General features: G+C 34.5%; 1 protein-coding gene across 20 annotated transcripts in view; it reads left to right on the forward strand.

Moving 5' to 3' along the window:
• CCDC91 (coiled-coil domain containing 91) overlaps nt 1-25,566 on the forward strand; it is a 370,457-nt gene that overhangs the window by 111,327 nt on the left and 233,564 nt on the right. For 15 of the 20 annotated variants that reach the window (XM_077953168.1, XM_077953177.1, XM_077953169.1 and 12 more), the window contains 3 exons: nt 6,294-6,448; nt 7,400-7,603; nt 8,318-8,422. In XM_077953168.1, the coding sequence (XP_077809294.1) occupies nt 6,294-6,448; nt 7,400-7,603; nt 8,318-8,422 (464 nt within the window). Of the gene's footprint in view, nt 1-5,254; nt 5,344-6,293; nt 6,449-7,399; nt 7,604-8,317; nt 8,423-25,566 lie in introns of all 20 variants that reach the window. The other 5 variants (XM_077953174.1, XM_015151343.3, XM_077953173.1 and 2 more) reach the window with 1 other exon arrangement.

Consider the following 25,566-nt stretch of genomic DNA (forward strand, 5'->3'; position numbering starts at 1 on the left):
TCCTGAATACAGCACACTGATGGGTCTTAACTCTATCCAATTTGCCAGTCTGTGTCTTTTAATTGGAGCATTTAGCCAATTTAAATTCAAGGTTAATTTTGTTATGTGTGAATTTGTTCCTGTAATTAAGATGTTAGCTGGTTATTTTGCTCGTTAGTTGATGCAGTTTCTTCCTGACATCGATGGTCTTTACACTTTGGCATGTTTTTGCAGTGACTGGTACCTGTTGTTCCTTTCCATGTTTAGTGCTTCATTCAGGAGCTCTTGTAGGGCAGATCTGGTGGTGACAGAATCTCTCAGCATTTGCTTGTCTGTAAAGGATTTTATTTCTCCTTCACTTATGAAACTTAGTTTGGCTGGATATGAAATTCTGGGTTGAACATTCTTTTCTTTAAGAACGGTGAGTATCGGCCCCCACTCTCTTTTGGCTTATAGAGTTTCTGTGTAGAGATCCACTGTTAGTCTGATGGGCTTCCCTTTGTGAGTAACCCGACCTTTCTTGCTGGCTGCCTTTAATATTTTTTCCTTCATTTCAACTTTGGTGCTCTTCTCGAGGATTATTTTTGTTGAGTTCTCTGTATTTCCTGAATTTGAATGTTGACCTGCCTTGCTAGGTTGGGGAAGTTCTGGATAATATACTGCAGAGTGTTTTCCACCTTGGTTCCATTCTCCCCGTTACTTCTAGGTACACCAGTGAGACGTAGATATGATCTTTTCACATAGTCTCATATTTCTTGGAGACTTTGTTCGTTTCTTTTTACTCTTTTTTCTCTAAACTTCTCTTTTCGCTTCATTTCATTCATTTGATCTTCAATCACTGATACCCTTCCATCCTGTTGATGGAATCGGTTACTGAAGCTTGTGCATTTGTCACGTAGTTCTTGTGTCACGGTTTTCATCTCAATCAGGTCGTTTAAGGGCTTCTCTACATTGGTTATTCCAGTTAGCCATTTGTCAACTCTTTTTTCAAGGTTTTTAGTTTCTTTGCGCCGGATTCGTACTTCCTTCTTTAGCTCGGAGAAGTTTGATCGCCTGAAGCCTTCTTCTCTCAACTCGTGAAAGTCATTCTCCATGCAGCTTTGTTCCATTGCTGGCGAGGAGCTGTGTTTCTTTGGAGGGGGAGAGGCGCTCTGATTTTTAGAATTTTCAGCTTTTTTGAACTACTTTTTCCCCATCTTAGTGGTTTTGTCTGCCTTTGGTCTTTGATGATGGTGACGTAAAGGTGGGCTTTTGGTGTGGATGTCCTTTCTGTTTGTTAGTTTTCCTTCTAACAGTCAGGACCCTCTGCTGCAGGTCTGTTGGAGTTTGCTTGAGTTCCACTCCAGACCCTGTTTGCCTGGGTATCAGCAGCAGAGGCTGCGGAAGAGTGAGTATTGCTGAACAGCAAATATTGCTGTCTGATCATTCCTCTGGAAGCTTTGTCTCAGGGGTGTACCCGGCCGTGTGAGTTGTGAGGTGTCAATCTGCGCCTAGTGGGGGATGTCTCCCAGTTAGGTTACCCAGGGATCAGGGACCCATTAGAGCAGGCAGTCTGTTCGTTCTCAGATCTCAAACTCCATGCTGGGAGAACCACACTACTCTCTTTAAAGCTGACAGACAGGGACATTTTCATCTGCAGAGATTTCTGCTTCCTTTTGTTTGGCTATGCCCTGTCCACAGAGGTGGATCTACAGAGGCAGGACGGCTTCCTTGAGCTGTGGTGGGCTCCACCCAGTTGGAGTTTCTTGGCCACTTTGTTTACCTACTTAAGCCGCAGTAGTGGCGGGCGCCCCTCCGCCAGCCTTGCTGCTGCCTTGCAGTTAGATCTCAGACTGCTGTGCTAGCAATGAGGGAGGCTCTGTGGGCATGGGATCCTCCCAGCGAGGCACGGGATATAATCTCATGGTGTGCCGTTTGCTAAGACCCTTGTTAAAGTGCAGTATTAGGGTGGGAGTAACCTGATTTTCCAGGTGTTATCATGGTTTCCCTTGGCTAGGAAAGAGAATTCCCTTCCTCCTTGCACTTCCCGGGTGAGGTGATGCCTCGCCCTGCTTCGGCTCTCGCTCGTTGGGCTGCACCTACTGTCCAGCACCCACTGTCTGAGAAGCCTCAGTGAGATGAACCCTGTACGTCAGTCAGAAGTGCAGAAATCACCTGTCTACTGTGTTGCTAACGCTGGGAGCTGGAGACTGGAGCTGTTCCTATTCGGCCATCTTTGCGTCACCCAACGTTATTACTTTCTAGTTTCTTCTGTTATAATAGCTATATTCTCCTTATCATTTAATTTTGTATATTTGAGTTCTTTCCCTTTTATTGTTAGCTACTATTTTGTTTAATTTTCATTTGAAATCCAGGATTTTGAATAGTTATATGTACCCTTTTTTCTTATTAATCTACTTCAGTGATTGCAGTATCTTTATTATTTTCCTTATTCTACGTTTTAAATTTTCTTTTTTGTTTCTTTTTTAGTTTGAGCTGGGAATTTAATTTATTGTTTTTTTGATTGAAGTGTTCAGTGCTATGAAGTTTTGTTTCTAATCACTGCTTTAAATGTTTCCCATTTATTGTTATGCAATGGTTTGTCACTATTTCTTAAAAATCTTGTAGTATCTTAACAGACAATGGAAAATTAGAATTATTTTGTGCTTGAGTGAATAATGGGATAGATGTGAAAAGATTTCTAGAAAAGCTTGTTTTGAATGTTGCCAACTTAAAACTTCAGTGACAATTTCCATTTACTGAATGCTTACCATGTCCCTGTCACTGAGCTAGGTGGTTGGTATACATTATCTCATTTAAGCTGTACAACATCATTTTGAGCTTCATTTCCCCATTTTCACAAGAGGAAACTTTGGCTTAGAAGAGTTATTGTAATTTGCCTAAGGCTGCATAATGCATAAATTGTTAATGTTTGAATTTGAATCCATTTCTGACTCTAATGCCTATGGCTTTTACCTAGAGAATAATATTGTGAGGTCACAGAGGTACTGAAGAAACATGGCATAGTCAGGGAATGTTAGTAATACTGTGTGACTGGAGTGAAGTTAGCACTTAGTGGTATCATTTCTGGCTTGAGCAAATGGTTTTTTGAGGTATTATTAACATGATGGAAAACATGAAGCAAAGCAGGTCTATATAAGATGATAGGCAGGTTTGGTATATCTGTTGGACACCTGAATGAAACAATCTGGTAGTAAGGTGAGTATAGATCTAGATTTCTGCAGAGTGATTTATACTGGAGATGTATTGAGTATCATTAGCTTAGAGGTGGTAATTTAAATAATGGATTTTGAAAGTGGTAATCCAGAATATTCTGTGCAGTGAGAAGATCAGCAGATATATGAAATAATGAAACTTGAGGTTTATTGGAGAAAGAGTCTGAAAAGGAATCAAGAAAATGGTATTCAAAGTGTTAGGTAGAAATATAACAGGGACCAAAGGAGGAGTTTTAAGAAAAATGGAGGGTGATTATCATGTTCTCTGAAGAACTGAAGAAAGATAAGATCAGATGTGTTTATTTAATTTAATAGTATCTAATATTACAACTAGTATCTTAAATCCAGTGGAGTGATGACGATTGGGTCGAGGAAGAAGAAAATGGCGACAGGGGTTATGAACTGTTCAGAAACTTGGTTATGAAGAGAAAGGGTCATAGTACAGTACTAGTTAGTATGAGACTCTAGGTACCTTCATTCCCTCTCTCTACTGTCCTCTTTCAACCTCTCCCTTTCATCTCTTTCTTTTCCTCTTTTCTTCTTACTTGCTCCCATTCTTCCTGTATTCTACTCACTTTCCCTCCTTTCTCCCTAATATGATACACTTGGACATTTAATGTTACAGGAGAAGAATTTAACTTGGGACAGCATGACATCTTATCTTATGCCTATAAATATGAATAACATACATAAATATTGAAATAGCTGTTAGATCAGAATGAAACTGTTAATAGTTTCTTGAATATAGGATCACAGCCACATATATACCTTTAAATAAACATACTTGCTTAATAAATTTTAATAATATTCTTTAAAATAATAAAATATCAACACTGTACTAAATGCTTTACATGTTTTCCACAATTTAAACCTTATCAGCAAAATCTCTGCCCATTTTATAGATGAGGACACTGAAGCACAGAGAAGTTAAGTAACTTGTCCATTGTTCTATACTTGGTATGGTAGTGTGGTTCTAGAGTCTATGTTCTTAACCACAAGGCTGTATTCCTTCTCAGTCCACTATACTAGTTACTTTCATGCCTTTAAAAATTCATTAGTAATATTTTTGTTTTAAATTATGATGCAGAATTAGAAGTGGGAATATTTTGATGTTTTGAAGAAATCTCTTTCACTATTATACTTGTATAGAATAGTGAAGATTAGAAAAACATAATTTCTGAAGTAGGGATACCAAGTACAAACATGAATTAAAATTTCGCTTTTCTGTATTTGAGTTAAAGAATTGAAATGCCTGGCCGGGCACGGTGGCTCATGCCTGTAATCCCAGGAGGCCGAGGCGGGTGGATCAGGAGGTCAGGAGGTCAGGAGGTCAGGAGATCGAGACTATCCTGGCCAACATGGTGAAACTCTGTCTTTACTAAAAATACAAAAAGTTAGCTGGGCTTGGTGGTGAGCGCCTGTAATCCCAGCTACTTGGGAGGCTGAGGCAGGAGAATTGCTAGAACCCAGGAGGTGGAAGTTGCAGTGAGCCGAGATTACACTATTGTACTCCAGCCTGGGAGACGGGGTGAGATTCCGTCTTTAAAAAAAAAATAAAAAAGGAATTGAAATGCCTGGCCAGGTGCGGTGGCTCAGGCCTGTAATCCCAGCACTTTGGGAGGCTGGGGCATGCGGATCACGGGGTCAGGAGATCGAAACCATCCTGTCTAACATGCTGAAACCCTGTCTCTACTAAAAATACAAAAAGTTAGCCGGGCGTGGTGGCGGGTGCCTGTAGTACCAGCTACTCTGGAGGCTGAGGCAGGAGAATGTTGTGAACCCAGGAGGCCGAGGTTGCAGTGAGCTGAGATCGCACCACTGCACTCCAGCCTGGGCAACAGAACGAGACTCTGTCTCAAAAAAAAGAAAAAAAAAAAAAAGCCTATGGGTGAAGCTAGACTATATTAATTATATAGTATGACACATAATGTCTCAAAAATGCAATATTGCTACATAATAAAAATTTATTTAAGATAATTGAATTCTTAGAATATCAATCACAAATTGATGTATTTGTTATTTTGTTTATATCTAACAGCCTTATAAATGTCTTTCTTCAGGGAAACATGCAATTTCCATTGTGAACTGCCTTCCAGAGTTTATGGTAGAACTTCACTGACGTTGCTACTGATGCCAATGTGGAATAAAGGTCTTTATAGTTTAGAAAGCAAAATGTATGAATGGGCTGTACCAAAAAATGACTCACTTTCCTTAAATTTTAACACACCTAGTACAAACTTATTTGAATTTTTAGAAAGAATATTTAAAAATCAAGTAATATATGTACGACCTGTTTATCTTGCTCATATCCGTACTTTTGTCCTATGTCATACTTGATATTTGGGTTTCCTTTCAGAACTTTTATATTTGAGCTCTAATCACAATCTAATTTTTTTAAAGCTAATTGACAAAGAAAAATTATTATTTTTCTGTATGGACAATTCAGCAAACTTAAATTGACTTTATTTTAGCATGAAAATTCTTTTATTTGTCACAAAAGAAGACCTTAATGTAGATATTGTTGGATTAGTTGTTTCAAAGTAATTGATTTTTTCCCTTACTCATTTTATTGTTATAAATATTAATTGGTTGACTTGCCTACTGAGTCGTAAAGCCATTGAGTACATGGGTGCATCTGTATTGCTCACTGGTGTCTCTTCAGTCCCTAATTCCTATGACTGGCACTGGTAGGCACTCTAGTGCTTTTTAAAAAATTAAATGGGTTTTTCTGACTGAAATGAATGAATATATTATATATATAATATATATATTTTCTCATATGTATGATATACTCATATATATATATGAGTATTTTCTCTATGCTAGAAATGTGCTTCTTATGGCACTATTACACTAAGACTTTATAAAACTATTTTGTTTGCCTGGATCTTACATGGAAATGTCATGTTAAATTAAAAACACTAGTTTTACCTCTTAGAGATTAGGCCCTGAGAAATAGTCATAGAATGCTGATTTTTCACTCTCATTGCTTTTACTTTCCTTACTCTTTTCTTTTACTCTATTTCAGCTTTCTTCCCTTCAACCTGTTTTCTCTTTAATAATCCTATCCTTTTTGTTATTGTTTTTTTTTTTTTTTAGTATCTGGAGTCCATCTTTCACCATCTTCTCCTGAGATTGTACTGGACCATGACCACTCTTCTGCCATTGGCTGCCTCTCTTCTGATGCCATTATTTCATCACCAGAGAATACACCAGAAAATAGCATTGTGAGTCAGACTATTCCTAAAGCACAGGTAAAGACAAGCATATTTTTAAAGGAGATGTGCATACTTAAAAAATTGCCTGCTAATTTAATTGATGTTTTTTAAATTTCTTTTTTAGCCAATTTGTCTAAAAGAAGTATTTCTGCAATAGAGATTCTAATTTTGAGGCTAATACGTAGAATTCAAAAAAACTAGATAATATGTTTGTGTTTCGTGGCACAATTGCAAAGTATTTAAGTAGCCTTAGTTACCAAAGTATGAAATGAGTATCTCTTTTATTAAACTTTACTTGGCTTTGCATTTCAAATCTTGAACTTGAAAAGGGAAAATAATACAAAGAAGAATAAGTATTTCTCTTTTCAGCAAATCTTACCACATATTTTCAGGTATACAAGCAACTATTTTAATTTTAGAGTAAAACCCAAAAATATAGCAGTTATAAGGTTTATTCATTCAAATATTTTTTAAACCAAGCACTTATGCTAGCTGCTGGAGGTAGTCCCAATTTCTAAAGTGTTGTACACAATTTTGAGTCACCTGTTAATTTTGCGAGTCAGTGATGATCAATAGAGGTCATTGATAAATTTCAGAGTTCGATTTACAGTTTAAAATATAAACAAATTCTAGGTCTGTGTGTAAATTTTAAGAACTGTTAACAACCAGATATGTCTATCCTTATTCATACATTTTCAAGTGTAGGAAAAAGTTTTAAGTCTTTTAGTGCATTGATAGCAAATTAAGGAATACTTTAGATTTCAAAATTAAGAGGAAATTTTGTTTCTTACAGCAAAGATCGGGTTGTTGTAACAGTTTGAGGTCTTCTCTTGATTTACTTAAAGGGTGAAATAATTTCAGAACCTTTTCAACAACTTAATTTTCCAAATGTGGTTTCTAGTGCCCTTTGGATGTTTTCATTATTGGTATAGTGTAAACTTTCCTCTCTTGTGTATTTTTTTTTTTTTTTTTTGTAATGTGGTTTAGATTCAGCAATCAGCACACACTCATCTGGATATCTCACTTTTTCCATTGGGTTTAACTGATGAAAAAAGTAATGGAACAATTGCCCTTGTGAATGATTCTGAGGATCCTGGAGCCAATGTATCTAACATACAGCTTCAGCAAAAAATTTCAAGTCTGGAGATTAAACTCAAAGTATCTGAAGAAGAAAAACAGAGAATTAAAAAGGTATATTTAAATTTGCCTAAAAAAGTTTGATTTGCAAATATTAGAAACTTGATATAATCTCAAACTCTGATTAAAAACTCATCAGAGGAAGAAGATACTTTTCTCCCTTGGCTGTAGGTTTAAAACAGTCATGAGCTAATCACTTGGAAAAGCCTTTGATGAGAAATGTCTTTTACATATGTACTTTTAAAGATATGAACATCTTTTACTAGGTTTTTTCTAACTATTGCTTTCTTTTTTTGGTTTATTTTTATTTACTTTGAAAGCAGATAATATTGTATTTCTTATTAAGGGGTGAAATTTTGTGATACCAACTTTTCCCTATGGGAAGTTAGGCATCACGGGATATTTGACAAGAGTACTTAGGTATACAGCCATTTTAGTAAATTCTTTACTTATGCATTTTTCCCTGTGAAAATATCTGTCAAAAGAGCTTACCATATTTATAGAAAGTGTATCTAGAAATAGATTATGTTGATGAAATTAGTTGATGTGCTCATATTAATTTGTTGGAATGAGTAAATGTTATGTCCATGTTTGATATTGTCCTAGAAATTAGAGTGAAGCATACAATTTATAATATTGTTAGATTTTAAGCCATACTTCCCATGGATTCTTTCTCTGACAAATGTTTTCTGATATGTTCATTGAAAAAACTAAATGTATTTTAAGCCATTAAATATTACAAAGCTTGCATTTGGATTTTTGTTTTAGGATGTGGAATCATTGATGGAAAAGCATAATGTCTTAGAAAAAGGCTTTCTAAAAGAAAAAGAGCAAGAGGCCATTTCTTTTCAAGATAGATACAAAGAACTTCAGGTAAGGAGATTGAACTTAAAATTTAAAATATAAGCCTTTTGATGAAGCATGTGCTATAATTTCCAAAAGTGCATAATGAGTATCTTATGAATGAAGAATCAGTACTTGCTTAAATATATAAAACTGACCAACATGGGTTAAATTAATGGGAAGACGCCCATTTTGAAAAATACTAGTTTGTGAGCAGCCCCGAGGATTAGTAGTTTGAGGTTCAAACAATTTGGTAAGAAATACTCTGTTTCTAATGGATACATTTTGGGAACTGTTTATTCTAAGTTTTGTTATAATGATTACATTTGAATTACATTTAGAATCCTGTAATCCAGAACTGAGATATTTAACTTTTTAAAATAAATTGTCTCCTTTTCTCCTTCCTAAATTTCCTTATTTATTTATTCTACAGTCTAACCTAACACAGTAAATGACAACTCCTTGCTGTTAATTGCTAAGACTAAAACTTGCACATTCCTTTTTGTACTTACTCAATGTCTGTTTCTTTAGCAGGATTTGTTGGCTGTACCTTCAGAATATCCAGGTTTCAACCGTTTATCATCATGGTCACCACTGTCAACATATTGTATATTATCATTATTTCTCCCTTGGATTACTAAAGTATATTCTTACTAGCCTTTTGCTTTTGTCACTGCCCACGCGCAGACCATTCCCCCCATTGCAGCCACTGTGATCTGATTGAAATTTAAAGCTGGTCATGTCATTCTTCTGTTCTGAAACCTTCAGTGGCTTCTTATCTTACCCACACTAAAAGCCAAGTCCTTAAACTGGTTTTCAAGGCTCTGTGTTCCCTTATGTCCCTTCTTCCTGTCTTTTCCTTGCCTCTTTTTCCTCAGTCATTTTTCTTTTTCCTAATAACCAGAGTACTCAGATTCCCTCAGATACCTGCATGGTTTTCTCTATAACCTTCAAGTCTCTGGTCAAGTATTACTTTATCAGATAAGCCTTTCCAGACAATGCTGACATCCTCTTCATCCACCTTATCATAGTCTTCTTTATTTTTCTTCCTAGCACCTTTTACATTTGACAAATCATATATTTATTTGTTTATTTGCCTGAATCACTGTAATAGTCTCCTAAGTGGTCTTCTAACTTCCACTCTTGTTCTTTTCCATCATGAGTTTTTAATTCAGCAGGTAAGAGTAGTGTTTCAAAAATGTAAATCAAATCAGATCCCAGACTCAATTCCTATTTTCTTTCCAATATACATTTTCAAGCTTCTCCAGTTTACCCTCGGGTATGTATTTACACCAAGCTTTACAATAAGGTATAGGTGAATGTGTGAGTATATGTGGGGAAGGATATGCTTTGCCTGTTGGAGTGGTATGATCCATGATTCACTCACGTATCCCTGCCTGGAATGTTGTTCCTCCTGTAGATCAGTTTTTTAAAAATACAAAACTTGGAAATAAGGAAAAATGCAGGCAGTGTGTCTTTTCAGCGCCTGTGATGACATTGTTTAATGTGCCCACCTCAGGTGTACTTAGAAGAATGTACTTTATTTGACTCACTGTTTACTCTTGAATAAAAGTCTCAGATGTAGTGAAGTTACATGTTAATTTATAGCATTTTTTCCCCTGAAGAGATGCAAATAATTCTGTTTGTTAGAAAAGATAACTTCAAAGAATATAATTAATTGCCCTGTAGGATATTAACAAGTTTTGTCTCTAACCTAGTGCTTTTAGTCTAACACTTCATGTTGTTAAATTTCCTATCTAAATCCTGTTCTTCAAACGCAGTTTGAACCAGTCCTAGCATCTTATTCATTCGGTCTTACAGGATATTAACCAGTTTTGTCTCTAACCCAGTGCTTTTAGTCTAACACTACATTGTTAAATTTCCTATATAAATCCTGTTCTTCAAATGCTTCTTGAACCAGTCCTAATGTCTCATTCGTTCAGTCTTAAATGATTAATTCATTAGTAAATGAACAAAATAAATCTTTAGTATATCTTCAATTTGTATTTACGTGAGTCAGATTAACTTTTTGAAAATTATACTTTTAACAGCTCTCGCTGAACTCTAGCTTCATTCTGATATTTGCTCAAATGCTACTCTTGTGGAGGCTTTTCTTAATCATGCTGTATAAAATAAGGCCCTATGTACTTGCTCAGCATTCCCTAGCCCTTTTTATTTTTTTCTTTCCCATACCACTTATTCCTACCTGTTGTTTTATTTTGATTTGTTTATTTTCTGCCTTTTCTCCATTACAGTGTAAGTTTCTTCAGATTTAGAACTTTTTCTTGCCAGTAGTACCTGGCATATAGTGCATGTTCAATGAGTACTGTTGGATGAATCAGTAGATGAACTAATATCATGCACTCTGCTCCCCAAGGACTAACTACATTGTGTATAGCCACACTTACTGACCTCATCCTTGGACTTACGGTGCTTATTAAAAGGCATAGTACTGAATAATGAGGTAACTGTGTTTTTTTGTCTCCATTGAATGACTTATTCTGGACCCTTTAGTGAGACATCTTTGAGAATTCAGTTTTTCCATCTATAAATGGGAACAGTAACATATCAGAGAGACTATATAAAACCTAACATATATCACTTTGGGTTGTTTTTACGTTAATGACTAATATAAATGCCATCTGGCATTATCATTGTTGTCTCACTGCATTTACTATTAATAGTCATAATCTAGGAGTGATGACTTGAGTCTTCAAAGCTAGTTCGTTTTATAGGAATCTATACTTTCAAAGAAAACTTTTTTCCAATGACTTCATTTTAGGACCAATAGGCTTCTCTCTCCTTTTTATAGCATGGGAATAAAAGAGTAACTTATGGAGTGTTAAACACCTTGGCTAAATAAATTATAGAAAAATGTACCAGGAGGTCTCATAGCCAAATCGAAGTTAAAGTAGGCATACTGTTCAGTTTATATGTCACCGTACCATCCATCTCTGAGGAAAGGATTTCTATCCTCAGTTCCTTCCATTAATTTCATGTGCCAATTCTTTGTTTTTTATTTGGTTATCGTATTTTTCAGTTCTAAAATTTCCATTTGGCTCTCCTTCATGTCTTCCATTCTGTGCTGAAACTTTCTATTCTGTTTGTTTCAACCATGTTCATAATTCCCTGCTGAAGCATTTTTATTATGGTTGCTTTAAAATCCTTGTTAGGAAAGTATCATCTCAGTGTTACCGTTGATAGTATTTTCTTGCCCAAGTTGAGATTTTCCTGATTCTTACTATCATGAGTGTTTTTAAATTATATCCTGCATATTGTGGGTATTTTGCGTGACACCTTGGATCTTATTTAAATCTTTTATTGTAGCAGGCCTCATCTGATACTGTATAGTTTGGGAAAAGATTAACTATTTTGTTAATGTGAGGTGCAAGTAAAATGACAAGTTCTCCACTCAGCCCCCTTTGATTCCCTGGATAGGAAGGATACCGCCTTACTCCTGGGATAAGGTGGGATTTCAGGGCTCCCACAGGCCTTAGCAGATGCGTCCCTGGCTGGGAGGGGGAGAGGCACCTTTTTACTGTTCCATGGGTGCCTTACCATGAGATTAGGGGCGACCTTGTTACCTCTGGATAGTTATAAAAGTTCTGGCTTCCCACTCAGCTTCCTCTGACACAGGAATGGAGGGTGAGAGAGTTTTTTTCCTTTTGGATGGGGGTAGAAGTCCTAAAACTGTCTTCACAACCACTTGGTTTTCTCTGATACCACATCAAGGTCATCTATGGGCACTTCATTGTTGCTGTGCAAGAGTGGAAATCTAGGCTCGGTACTTGGCCTTTTGTGACAGAGGTGGTTTAAATATAAAGGTGAAACTTGGAAATAAGGAAAAAGGTGAGCAGTGTATCTTTTCAGTGTCCTATGGGGACATTATTCAATAGGCCTACACTATGACTATTTAGAAGAAGGTATTTTGTTTGAGTCATTGGTTACTATTGATTAAAAGTTTCAAAGTTAGGGCCATTTTTTTTTTTCGTGGTATTTGGTTGGTGTGGGGTGTTTATTGTCTAAAAGCTTTCTGTCTTGTTAAATTGTGCCTTTCATGGCCCTTTTGCTACAGAGGATTGGCTTTTATTGGGGCTTTTGTGCCTATTGGTGTTTCCTGGTTGCTGGCTGTTCCACTCCCTAGTTTGGGATATGTGAGGCTAAAAGAAAACTCACAGAACTCACTGCTTTGTCATTCCTTGGATTCCTAGGTCCCTAGTCGGTCTGCCTTCCCTCTGCGTTCCAGAATCCTCTTATATTTGTTTTAATAAAATGTCCAAACTTTTTAGCTGTATTTATTGACAGAAATAGGGAAAAGTATGTCTTTTTAACTTTAATCTGAAAGTGAGATAGAAAGCAACCTTTTAAATTTTAGGTATTCTTTGTTGTAGCTACATCAGGAAATTGATATCAAAACATTATTTTGAAACAGGTAACTTTGAGTCAGTTTTTTTAGGGGGGCGGGGGAAACTAATGAGCTCCCATGGAGTCATTCTAGATAGAGGAAGGATGGATAAAAATATATGGATAATTCAAAATGGGAGATAATACATAAATCTTTTTATCTGCTTTATATTTACTAAGTTTGTGCATATATATGAGTATGTGTTAGATATTCTGAAAGAGTATTTTCAACAGAAACATTTACATTGTGCTGTAAATACCTGATTCAGGAAGAATTTAGAAATCTTAGGCTTCCCTATTTGACCTTTCTGCAATCCAGTTCTTTCTGAGGGTTGTGGGCTTTTTTTTTCAAACTAACACAAAGTCGTTTCTACCTAATAATTTCTTAGGAATAGGAGATGTGATTAAATTTGTGAGTGTCAAAGGAGGCTACTGTATGTTAAATATTTATAGGATGAAATATTAGCAAAGTGAGTTTTTAAATAGTGATATGGTTTGGCTGTGTCCCCACCCAAATCTTATCTTGAAATGTAGCTTTCATAATTCCCACATGTTGTGGGAAGGACCTAATGGGAGATAATTGAATCACGGGAGTGTGTCTTTCTTGTGCAATTCTCATGATAGTAAATGTCTCATGAGATCTGATGGCTTTATAAAGGGAAATTTCCCTGCACAAGTTCTCTTCTTTTGTCTGCTGCCATGTGAGATGTGCCTTTTACCTTCCGTCATGATTGTCAGGCCTCCTCAGCCAAGTGGAACTGTTGAGTCCATTAAACCTCTTTCTTTTATAAGTTGTCTAGTCTCGGGTATGTCTTTATCAGCAGTGTGAAAATGGACTAATACAAACAATGAATATATATATTAAATTTCTTGTTTGGATTTATGGTCTGCCAGTCATCCTCTAGATAATTGAGTCTTATTTATGACATATATTCTGTAGAATATGGCAATTTTTAAATATCAAGGTATCTAACATACAGGTCTTTTAAATGTTTGTGGAGCTTAATTAAATGAAAAGAGTTATTTGTGATGACAGGAACAATATACTGGTGCCTGCATCTCTGTGGTATCCTAAATAAAGCACAACATTTAGGAGTCCAGTAAGATAATGCTAGATTAAATTAGCTGAGAAGTCTTTCTCCTTAAGAAATGTTAGTATGTGTATGTATTTATAAAAATAGTATGTTTAGTGGAAAATGTGGACAATATAGAAAAAGGAAAATAAAATTTATAGCTATTTCTCACCATGAAAATTCTCAATATTTTCACCTGATTTCAGAATACTGGGCTCTGAATTTTCAATTTTGAAAAATATACCCCTCTACTTAGGCTAGGGTTTGGATGTATCTTTGTCAGAATTTTATTCTGACAAGAGAGAGTAATTAATAAATGGAATGTTTGTAAAACCTTTAAACAAACTTTTTAAAGACAACATTAATGATTACAGAGAATTCTAACAGTGTTATTTTATGTGATATGGTCTGATTACCAGGATAGGTGGGGAGGCGTGAATGTGCCATAACAAAAGGAAATAAATACTGTGAACTCTATAGTACAATGGGGGTGTGTGCTATGTCCCCTTTTCCTGTTCTGTCCAGGGTGTGTAGCCTAACCAGAGGAAGAAAAGTGAGTCATGCTGCATTTATCAGAAATAACTATTTAAAGGACTTTCACAAAACTTGAATAGAGAACTCCTCATTTTAGTACAGCATGGATTCCAATCCCTTTTGTGTCCTTTCTTTGACTTCTGTAACAAGTGGGTCAACACCTGTGACAAGCACTTAGGAAACTTGGCAGCTCATCAGATAGCACATGTCCTCATGCTGCCACATTTCTAAAAATTCAGTAACCAGACACAGCTGGTTATAAAATTATTATCTTTGATAGTCGTCAGTATTGGTATCTATGGCTAACTTTGGGAATTCTTTTGGTAAGCTTTTTAAAGACTGGACCTATTCTTTCACATTCCATTTTCTATTGCAGTGCCTCCTGGCTATAGCAGCTTGATTATTTGGCTTGAGAATTTAATTAAAAAGAAAAAAAGTACTGTTTTATGAAAATAAAGTGTTTCAGAGGACCTTACATTTACCTAATAAATGGATTTATACAGCCCTAGACTACTACTTACATTCTGTTGCTAATTTCACAGATTGTATTACTTAAGTACCAGTAGATATTAATCTCAATTTTTTCATGTACTCTTTAAAAATAAGTACTAATCAGGTATTGGACATTGAGCACTTGGCAAGAGGCTACTATAATAATTGTGCTTTATAAATTTGGTTAAGGGGTAGATTAGATCAGTTGCTTGACTGCCTAGAATAGTTAGCTTGATGATCTGGTATGTAGAGAATTTAGCAGTTATGCCTAGGTAACCCAAAATATAGTGTGTGGTCTTATGTAGGACTGGAAAATGCTGAAGGAAATGTTAGTATACATTAAACATCACTTGAAGACATTCTGTTTATTCACATATTTTTTGGCATGACTAAACACTGTGAAGATGTATTTTTGTCAGAATTTTAGTCTGACAAGAGAAAGAGTAATTAATAAATGGAATGTTTGTAAAAAATGAAAGAAGAATAAGGATTTTATGTTTTAGTTGGTTTTACATGCATTTCTTTTAGTAGTATATTTTATATTAGATTTGATGTTGGGAAATGTATGTATTTCTGTTGTTAGGAATCCTATCCTCTTCACAGGCCTTATAAAAGGAGAGTCACTGTGAGAGATGAATCATTGTGAGATATGGTCAAGTATTTTCTTTCTTATTTCAAAGCTAATTGAATGATTGAATTATTCAATCCATAGGTTAAACATGAAAATTTGGAAGACCTCTTTGTCAAGCTGTATTAGAATAATAAACATTGCCATAATAAGCATTTACATTCGTTAAAACATGTCTGTGTAGTCTAGAAAAGTTTATCCAAAACAAACAGGTAGAATTATTTACATAAAAAGAACATGTTAAGGATATTTTACTTAATGTGTCAGTTATATATTCTTTTTTTTTTTTGAGAAGGAGTTTCGCTCTTGTTGCCTAGGTTGGAGTCAGTGGCAAGATCTTGGCTCACTGCAACCTCCACCTCCTGGGTTCAAGTGATCCTTGTGCTTCAGCCTCCCAAGTAGCTGGAATTACAGGCATGCACTACCACACTCTGCTAATTTTTGTATCTTTGGTAGAAACGGGGTCTCGCCGTGTTCACCAGGTTGTTTCGAACTCCTGACCTCAGGTGATCTGCCCACCTTGGCCTTCCAAAATACTGGGATTACAGGTTTGAGCCACCACATCTGGCCTTGCATATTCTTAAAAATAAGACTTTCAGGTCCAAGTAGTAAACTTGAAAATTTTGCTTTATACAGTAGTTTTCATGAATTTCTGCATTTCATTTGTTTTGCTTCACTCATTTGACTTCCTTAAATTTTAGAACAATAATCTTCAATCCAGGCTCACATTATAATTTCCAGGAAAGTTTCAAAAAATACTAAGTTACTGGCTCACGCCAGTTAATGTATTCAAGTGATTCAAACATCAAAAACTGCATATAGTAAATAAGGGCATATAGTGAAAAGTCTACACCTCATCCTCTGCTATATCCACCTAGTTCTTTTTTCCCCCTCAACAGATAATTCCTGTTTTTTTTTTGTATCCTTGTAGAGTATTTTATAATGCAAACCAAAGCCGATCAGAAATATACATATCTCTCCTTCCTTCTGTCTTACTTAGATAATAGTGTACTAAATATTTATTTAGTTAAGATTATTTCTTGGAGGCCTTTTCACAGTGACTCATATAGAAATTCTTTATTCTATGAACATCTGAAATACTTGATTTTCTTGTATCATAAAACATTGCTGTCAAAGTCTAATACCAATCTAATTCTTTTTCCAGTTTCTTGTTATATCCTGGTTTTGGTTATTTTTGGTTGATTCCTCTAGGTTTACAATATGTCTTTCTAATATATGTAGTTTCAATTTCTTACTTTACAGTTTTAAGAAGTTATTACGTTATAAATTTAATGTTTGTTTTATTCTCTGACTGTCTTCCTTATGGTGTGCCTGTTATTTGTATGTTGGATAGTCTTTGCCTTCTACATTTGTCTAAAACTTGACTCCTTTTTATTGCTTCGTTTTTTTTTATCTAAAATTTGCTCCCCCTTTTGTTCTTTAGTTTACATAATCATTTCTGAAGTGATTTATTCTGTCATAATTCTTTTCTAAAATCTCTCATCATTTCTGAGTTGTTCTAACTTTGCTTTATGTTGTTTAATCTATTTTATCATTTTCTGAGTATCTTTTAGCTCACTTTGTGTTGAGTTTTTAATTTTTCTTTTTATTTTATTTATTTATTTATTTTTACTTTCAGCTAACTCACACCAATTTTTTTTTTTTTTTTGGTTATGCTTTTATTTTCTGTAGGGCTGTCATTCTGTTCCTTCTTTTTTCATATAATAGCATTGTATGGGATTCAACTAATGCTCTTCTGTTGTTTTTACATGAAATTAGTTCTCTTAAACTTCTTAAATGAGTCATTTAAGATAGTGTTTTCTCTCATTTTAAAATCCTATGTTTTTGTCTGATTAAAAAATATGGTAACAACATTTTATAATTTTCTGACTTCATTTACTTCTTCCACTTTTATCTTGATCCTCTTTTTCTTCTCTCTCTATTGTCTCCGGTTTGGTCAATTTGGATTTTCCCAGCCATGTATCCTCAGTGTGGGGCTTTATCTTGAAAGTATTTAGAGTTTTTTTCGCCCATTGACTCCTTATTGAAGACCACTTGTACTTACCTGAAATTGTGTAGACTTCTCTCAGTTTCAGCTACTGTTCTTATCTTGGCATGCTGACCTCTCCAGTGAGTTTCTGTCAGCCATTTCAGAGTTTTCATGTCTGCCTGATGTCCTATTACTTTTATCTTTTTTCCTGCACAGATTCGGATGCCATACACGTCTTAGGACTATTGATGGTTTGTCTCACCTGTTCATATTTTGGCATTCATAAGGGATATTGTGAGATATAGATTTGTGATAGAAATATCTCAGTTTGTGCTTCTATTTTTTTAAAAAATGCGTTCTCTGAGGGATTTTTGAGACATCTAAAAACCATACCTTTGTTAATACCGTATTCTTAGATTCTTTTTGCTGCTGATTGCTATTAAAGGGAATTATGTGTGGTGAGAAGGATTAAACACATGCTTTCCCTGAGAATGCTTTTTTTTTACGGAATTAGTAGTAGATTACTGGGACTTGGCGTTCTCAATCTCATAGCAATAAAAAAACTTAAATAAAACTTGAAACATATTTTATTTATTTTTGTGTACTATTATTAAGCACTTATGGGTGTCTGTGTCTGTAAGAATTGTTGAAATGAAAAAAATGTTTGGAGAATAATGATTTTTTTCCAAGTAGTTTTTTATTGTTTATTTTCACCTTGAGTTTTATAGAAAATTGATCATACATTTGCCTAAGAGCCACTAAATTTGACAAGCTTCATGGTTTTTTTTTTGTTTGTTTTTTAAGAGAAGATGATGAACTAGTTTTATGTCCGTGTGTAGGGTGAGTGCGGTGATTACAAGCATATCTGTAGAGTTACTACTTATTTGATTCTGTGCACTGAAACATATAACTTGTATTTGTACCTTTTTTTTATCAGTATTTGCAGATACTGATTACCAACACCATGATTGATGTTCCTAATAAGCACCTTAAGTAATTTCTTTCCTTACCAAAGTATTGATTTATAGAATAAACGTTTCACTTTTATACTGTTTGTCCTCATTCACTGTCTTTATTCTCTGATTAGCAGTTAGCAACTTAAATAAAATAAGGGCCATTTCACAAAAATAAAAATTTATTTTTAAAAATGAAAATAGCTTTAACTTTTTAATTAAAAAAACTAGCTTATTTGATACCATTTAAACAATGAGAAGAGTATACAAATTTTATTAATTTTATCACCTAAATATGCAGTTTTTAATAGAAACAAAAACAATTTCTTTATTACTTTCCTAACCATGGGGGGAAAATATACAACTTAATAATTTGAATATTAGTGCAGTCATTCACACCTGTAGTTCCAACACTTTGGGAGGCTTGGCAGGAGGATTGCTTGAACGCAGGTAATGGAGACCAGCCTGGGCAACTTAGTGAGACCCTGTTTCTCAAAAAAACAAAACAAAACAAAATTAGCTGCTGGGCATGGTGTGTGCACCTGTTGTCCTAGCTATTTGGGAGGCTGAGACAAAAGGATTGCTTGAGCCCAGGAGTTGAGATTGCAGTGAGCTATGTATGATTGTACCACTGCACTCTAACCTCGGTGACAGAGCCAAACTCTGTCTCCGAAAAAATTTCTTTTTCAGTTATTTGTTACTGAATAACAGTAGCAATGAGAAAATTAATGACATTTTAGTCTCAAAAAATGCCAAGAATTAGAGGCAGTTATGAGAATTAATAGAGGTACAGTTTTTTGAAATTCTGTGCTGGCTTTTATTTTAAGGGGCTTATGTCATTTTCTTATCCCTGTTCTAATAATGAGAAAATCAAATTGTCACTTTATTTATTGGAACTGAATGAAACAGTTTTGAAGTCATTGGGAGAATATAATTTTCAAAATCCCACAAACTAATTGATGCCAGTGAGAATGTTTTTCTTCCTCCTTGCTACATTAGTCATCATCCACAGTAGTAGACATTTAAAGTAGATGCTAGTACTTCCTCAAGTCCAAGATGACATAGATGTTTAAGGAATGCTGTCAATTTACTGATAGGTTTTGAGGGGACGGAAAAGACTAAATTAGATTTTAAGACCACCTAATTCAGAAATCTTAAGGTGTAATGGAATATGCATCTTAGACTTGACTCGGTAAGTAAAATGAATTTTTCTGTTCCAAATGTTTTTTTAAGATATTTAGAATTTGTAAACAGTTAGTTTGGTAATTTAAAATGTTTTCAAAAGAAAAATCAAGTAAACTGTTTTGGTGAATTTAAGCAAATAAACTTCAAATATTTTAGCACATAGAAAATAAAAAAATTATGCTTATAAATGTAAAAATAGTTCCATGATTTAAGCAAATTAGCAAACCATTAAACAGATTTGCAGCAGGAAAAAAGTATTAATGCCAAAAAATGGATTAGAAGTTTCCACCTTAAATTTAGTTGCTTACATTCTCAAGATTCTGCATAAAGTCTCTTAAGCAAACATCTATTCTGTCAGCAATAATTCCGCCTTGGATAAACCTCGTTGGCTATGATACTGCCATTGTGCAAAGTTAAACATTTATTCTAAATACAGTTGTCCCTCGGTATCTGTGAGGGCTTGGCTCCAGGACCTCCCTTAGATACCAAAATCCATAAATGCTCAAGTTCATGATATAAAATGGCATAGTATTTGCATATAACCTGTGCACATCCTCCTGTACACTTTAAATCATCTCTAGGTTAGTTATAATACCTAATACAATGTGAATGCTCTGTAAATTGTTGTTATATTGTATTATAATAATACAATATAATAATAACAAGAGAAGAAGTCTATATATGTTCAGCACAGTTGCAATTTATTTCTTCTGAATACTTTTTTCCCCCCAGTTGGTTAAATCCCTGGATTCTGTACCTACAGATGCAGAGGGCTGACTATCTTCACCTGGCCTTACAATTTTTACTCATTTATTATTGTGAGAATTCAAGGCTGGATGCTGAATCTTCATATTTCCTTGCAAAGTTAGACAGTATATGACCTCTTTTGATCTATGCTAATACCAAGGTTTATATGAATACATTTCAGAAATGCTGTACTATTATGATACTTTTTCTATAACATTATTTCATCTCTTTTCTTATAAATTTAAGAACTCTTTAACATGGTCTTTTCAGGAACATATAATTTGTTAGAATATGGTTTTAACATTTATTTACGGTTACTCCATATGCTATTAGGTTGTTTATAAGTACATTTATCACTTTAGAGGGATATATTTTATCTCCTTTACTTGATAGTAAATCACCCAAGGAACATTCCCAGAGTGCACACAGACTTTTTTTTTTGTACTCAGTAAATGTTTTTGAGAAGTGCTTAGTGAGTTTTTTTTTTTTTTTTTGTGCTTAATGGCAATGCCACAAAATAGGAAAACATGGACTTACAATGTGGCTAAGCCTCATCCTCATGCAGTGGTGAAGCAAACCCGTTATTTTTGAATATTCTAGTTTACAATCTCAAGGGATGTATTTACTGTATTTCCCTACTTATCTGAGGGCAGACTTTGACCTCAGCCATTCTAGAACAAAGCCACAGACCTCAGCAGTAAATGAAGACTGGTTTGAAGCAAATTCTTACAAAATCAATAAACTTTGTTTGGCAGGTAAGTATCTCAACCAGACAGTTACATATAAAATAAAGGAGAAAAGATACATTTGATCACAGTGGCCAGAAAAGCATGTTGAGGAGAAGACATGTTCAGAGTTTGGAAATTTGAGAAAATTTTGGGAAGGGTTAGGTGGCTCCCAGGGCCTTTGTTTTCTTTATATTCATTTGCTGAATTTTGAACTTTGGACTTTTCTCAGGTATAAGTGATTTAAGCGATATTGCTATATGTTGGTAAGAGTTGAAGAGCTGTACTCTCCTTTTGTCTTTGAATGTTTACTTTTGAGAAGGCCGTGTGTGTTTACATGTTCTGTTTGAGGGAAGAAGGGCATTGTGGTTTTGAAAGGAATAGGTAAGAAATCTACTATGTAAAGCTGTTTAACAATGCAGAGAATGGTGTCCTGAATGGAAGAATGCTTACGTATAGTAAATGCTATTTGAGCATTTTTTTGCTTGGTTTAGTTTGTTCATTGCTACTTCATCTTTATTATTTAGCTTTCTATTTCAAAGCCACTTGCTGAGACAGGCTTTTTCTGACCCTTCTGGATAAAGTAGTTCTTCTTTCCCGTATCCCACTCCTCTTTTATTTTCCTCAAAACTTACCCGAATCATACTTGTTTGTATAGTTGTTGTTTGGCTGTTTCTCTTTCCTCCCAGAATGTAAGTTCCTAGTGGGATAAATTGTCTTATTTAACCATGATATTATCAACTCCTAGGACAGTGCCTTGCGCAAAAAAAAAATGTTGGTTGGTTGACTGAAATGTGTGGTTTGTAGACTACCATAGATTGAATGGTTTCCCCCTAAAATTCATGCATTGATGCTCTCATCCCCATTCTGATGGTATCTGGAGATGGGGCCTTTGGGAATAAATTAGGTTTAGATGAAGTCATTAGGATGGGGTCCTCATAATGGAATTAGTACACTTATAATAATAATAATAGACATCAGAAAACTTGTTCTCTATGTCTCTGCCATGTGGGGACACAGTGAGAAGGTAGCTGTTTTACAAGACAGGAAAAAAGCCCTCACCAGAAAATGATCATGCTGGCACCTTGATCTTGGATTTCTAGCCTCCCAAATTGTGAAAAAATAATTTTTTATCATTTAAGCTACCTAGTCTATGTTATTTTGTTATATTAACCTGAACAGTCTAAGACATGGAGTATAGCTGTTTTATATTTAAAGGTATAGTGTATTATATCATTATGTATATCATATATCACTATACATATATCACTATACGTATAGTGTATATATGTGTAGTGTATAGTGATACGTATATAACTATAGTGATATACATGTAGTGATGTAATACATCATAGTGATGTAATACACTGTAGCTTTAATTTATAAATATATGGAGGAAGTTTTTGGGATACAAGCATTAGAAATGTTTATTTTCTTTAAAGCTAAGAAATGACTTCTCTCCTATTAAATAATATATTCTAGGAAAATACTGAATTTACTTTTAGCTATAGATACAGTATGGAAAGCATTCTAATTATGAAAAATAGATGTAATTATGTTACCTACTCCATCTGCATCTAAAATTACAGGATAGTTGCTAGGGGGTCTCACAAGTTAAAGCAGCATGTGAAATCACAGAGCAGCATGAAATCTGCAGAATCTGAAGAAAAGCACCCTTCATGGCAAACATTAACCTGCTCTCTACTGCCTAGGAATTTGTGGATGTGGCAACAGCTCCAGTCCTTCTTCTGCTTTGAGATGTTACCAATGACCTCTCACATTTAAAAAATCCTTGGCCTTTTCTTTTGCTTTTAATTCCCTGAAACCTTTCTTCTCTATCATTTTGGACTTTTTCCCCACTTGGTTTTTGAAGTTTCTCCCATTTTTTTGTAGTTTCTTATTCTCAAGTCATAAGTTTCCATTTCTTTTTGGTATGTGTATATTTTCTGTGTGTCTGTTATACCTTCTGTGCTTATTTTTTCTCTGTCATACAAATTTTTTGAGGTTTTTCTTAAAACACACAATTTTTTTGGTAATATAGTCTAGTAAAAATTTCAAATACAGAAATCCATAACTTAGAAGCTAAGATGCCTATAATTTTATACTTTATGGATAACTTTTAGACAGATACTATTAACTTGTCTTCCAGAATATTGTACATATTTATACTTTCACCAAGAAATACATGCGAATGCCTATTTTACTATATCCTTGCCTACTGGGTATTGCCAGACTTTTAATATGCCAATTAGAGAAGTAAAATATATCTTTTTATATTTCAGTTTTTATGTCCTTATTAGTATGTTAGATTTTTTTCACATGGCTGTTGATCATTTTCCCCTACATTTCCTATATCTTTTTATTTTTAATTAAAAAAATTCTGTTTATCTTAAGTGATTTGTAAGAAACTTTATATATTAGGATTATTTACATTTTTGTCATATATTCTGGAATGTATGATAATTTTTTTTGTTTTTTATGTTGATAGCTTTTTCTACAGTTAATTAAAAAAATTAACTCTAGTAAATTTTTGTTTTTTTATGTTGATAGCTTTTTGATAGTAAATTTTTTAGTATATAATGGTATATACTATTACTATATATTTTAGTATATAATAGTGTAAGGGTAGTCTCTTATATATGAGTTTTGGGTTAGAAAATACTTGTCTATGTTTAATTCCAGTCATTTTGTAGTTTCATTTTACATTTAACTTTTGATCTATCTGGACTTTTTATTGATAGAGTGAAATAGAGTCTAATTACTCCTTTCCCCACATAGTTAGCTTGTTACTGTGACAATATTTGTAAAACAGTCCCTCTTTTCCCTTATTTGGAATGCGCCTTTGCCATATACTAAATTTCTGTATCTACTTAGATATATTCTGGATTTGATTTCCATTTCTGTTGATATGTGTCTGTGTATTCCTGTGGTAGTACCACCTACATTACTGTTTTATTGTACATTTAGAGATTTGATAGGGCTATGCTTTCTTTTCTTAACTATTCTTGCCTGTTACTCTTAACAGTTGAATTTAATAATCATTTAATCAAGGCTTTAAACCCTGTTGCGATTTTGATGGAAATTTTGTTAAATTCTTAGATGTATAGATGCAAAATGGACACTATTCTCTATTTTTAATCCTTCTATTTAATTATAAGATGTGTTTCTTGTGGCAGGGCATGGTGGCTTACACCCATAGTTGCAACACTTTGGGAGTTGGAGGTTGCTGTGATTTGACTGCACCACTGCACTGCAGGCTGGGTGACAGAATGAGACCCCATCTCTTAAGAAAAAAAAATGTTCCTCCATTTATTTCAGACCCTTTAAATATCTTTAAATTGAGTTTTATGACTTTATTCTTAGAGCTATTGACATTTGTTAACTTGTTCCTAAAAATTTTAAGGATTTTTATTTGCTTTACATGTAGTGATATACTCCTTATTTAGATATCAGATTTCTTGTAATCTTTTCAGTCTGGAGGGCTAAAAGTCTTTTGAGCGCCTAAAATTGCTCTCAGTTTTGTGCCTGAATTCACTGTAACAAACTAGGATACTTGTACTTTCCCAGAAACTATGTCAGGCAATGAAAACACAAACATGTACATTCATTGAGTTAATAATGAATGAGTGAATGAATGTAAGCAGTTACCATACAGTCTTATAAGGTTTCTAATGGAGATAGTTTCCAAATAAGGAAGATCACAAAGGAGGGGGAAGTCATTAGAGTTTAGACTCAGAATGTAAGTAGGTCTTTGCCAAATTGTCAGGTGGGGAAGGTAGCTTCTTATAGAGGGAGTGGCATATGCAAAGCTCTGCAGTTGTGAAATAACATGACCTGTGTGAAAACCTGCTAGTACTAGAGTTTCAGTAGTGAGGGATATTGGTATGTCAGCACAGGATGTGAGGGGAAGGCATTTTTGTAGCTGAATCTGAAAAGGTTGTTAGAAGCTGTCAAAATGTTTTTAGCAGTTGAGTAACACTAAATATACTTACATTTTGGCAAGATATTTCTTGCAGTTGATATGGATGAGTTGGAGGGAGATGAGATGGAGTTAGAGAGACCTTTTTAGAGTCTGCTGCATTAGTCCAAGAGAAATATGAAAGAGAGCTTAATAAAGTGGAGAAATACAAATAAAGATGGAGAAGAGGGAGAGATGTTTGAAGGATATTTAGACAGAAAATTTAGAAAATTCGTAACTTGGGGGTGAGAAAGAGGAAAGAATCTATAATGGCTTGGCTTTGAGATTTGTGAAATTCTTCAGACCCTAATTTGTAAACTTTCCTTGTGAAACTTAAAAAAAAAAAGTATAGGTCACAAAAATAGTGATTGTTTCTTGCACTCTATAGCGATTTAATAACAGCAAAGTGGGGTAGGGGACTGTCAAGAAATGGACAAATAACCTTCACGTGCATTAAATCTTCTCTTCCTCAGTCTCTCTCAAAT

This window comes from Macaca mulatta, chromosome 11 (genome assembly GCF_049350105.2).
Source record: "Macaca mulatta isolate MMU2019108-1 chromosome 11, T2T-MMU8v2.0, whole genome shotgun sequence".
Taxonomy (NCBI): domain Eukaryota; kingdom Metazoa; phylum Chordata; class Mammalia; order Primates; family Cercopithecidae; genus Macaca; species Macaca mulatta.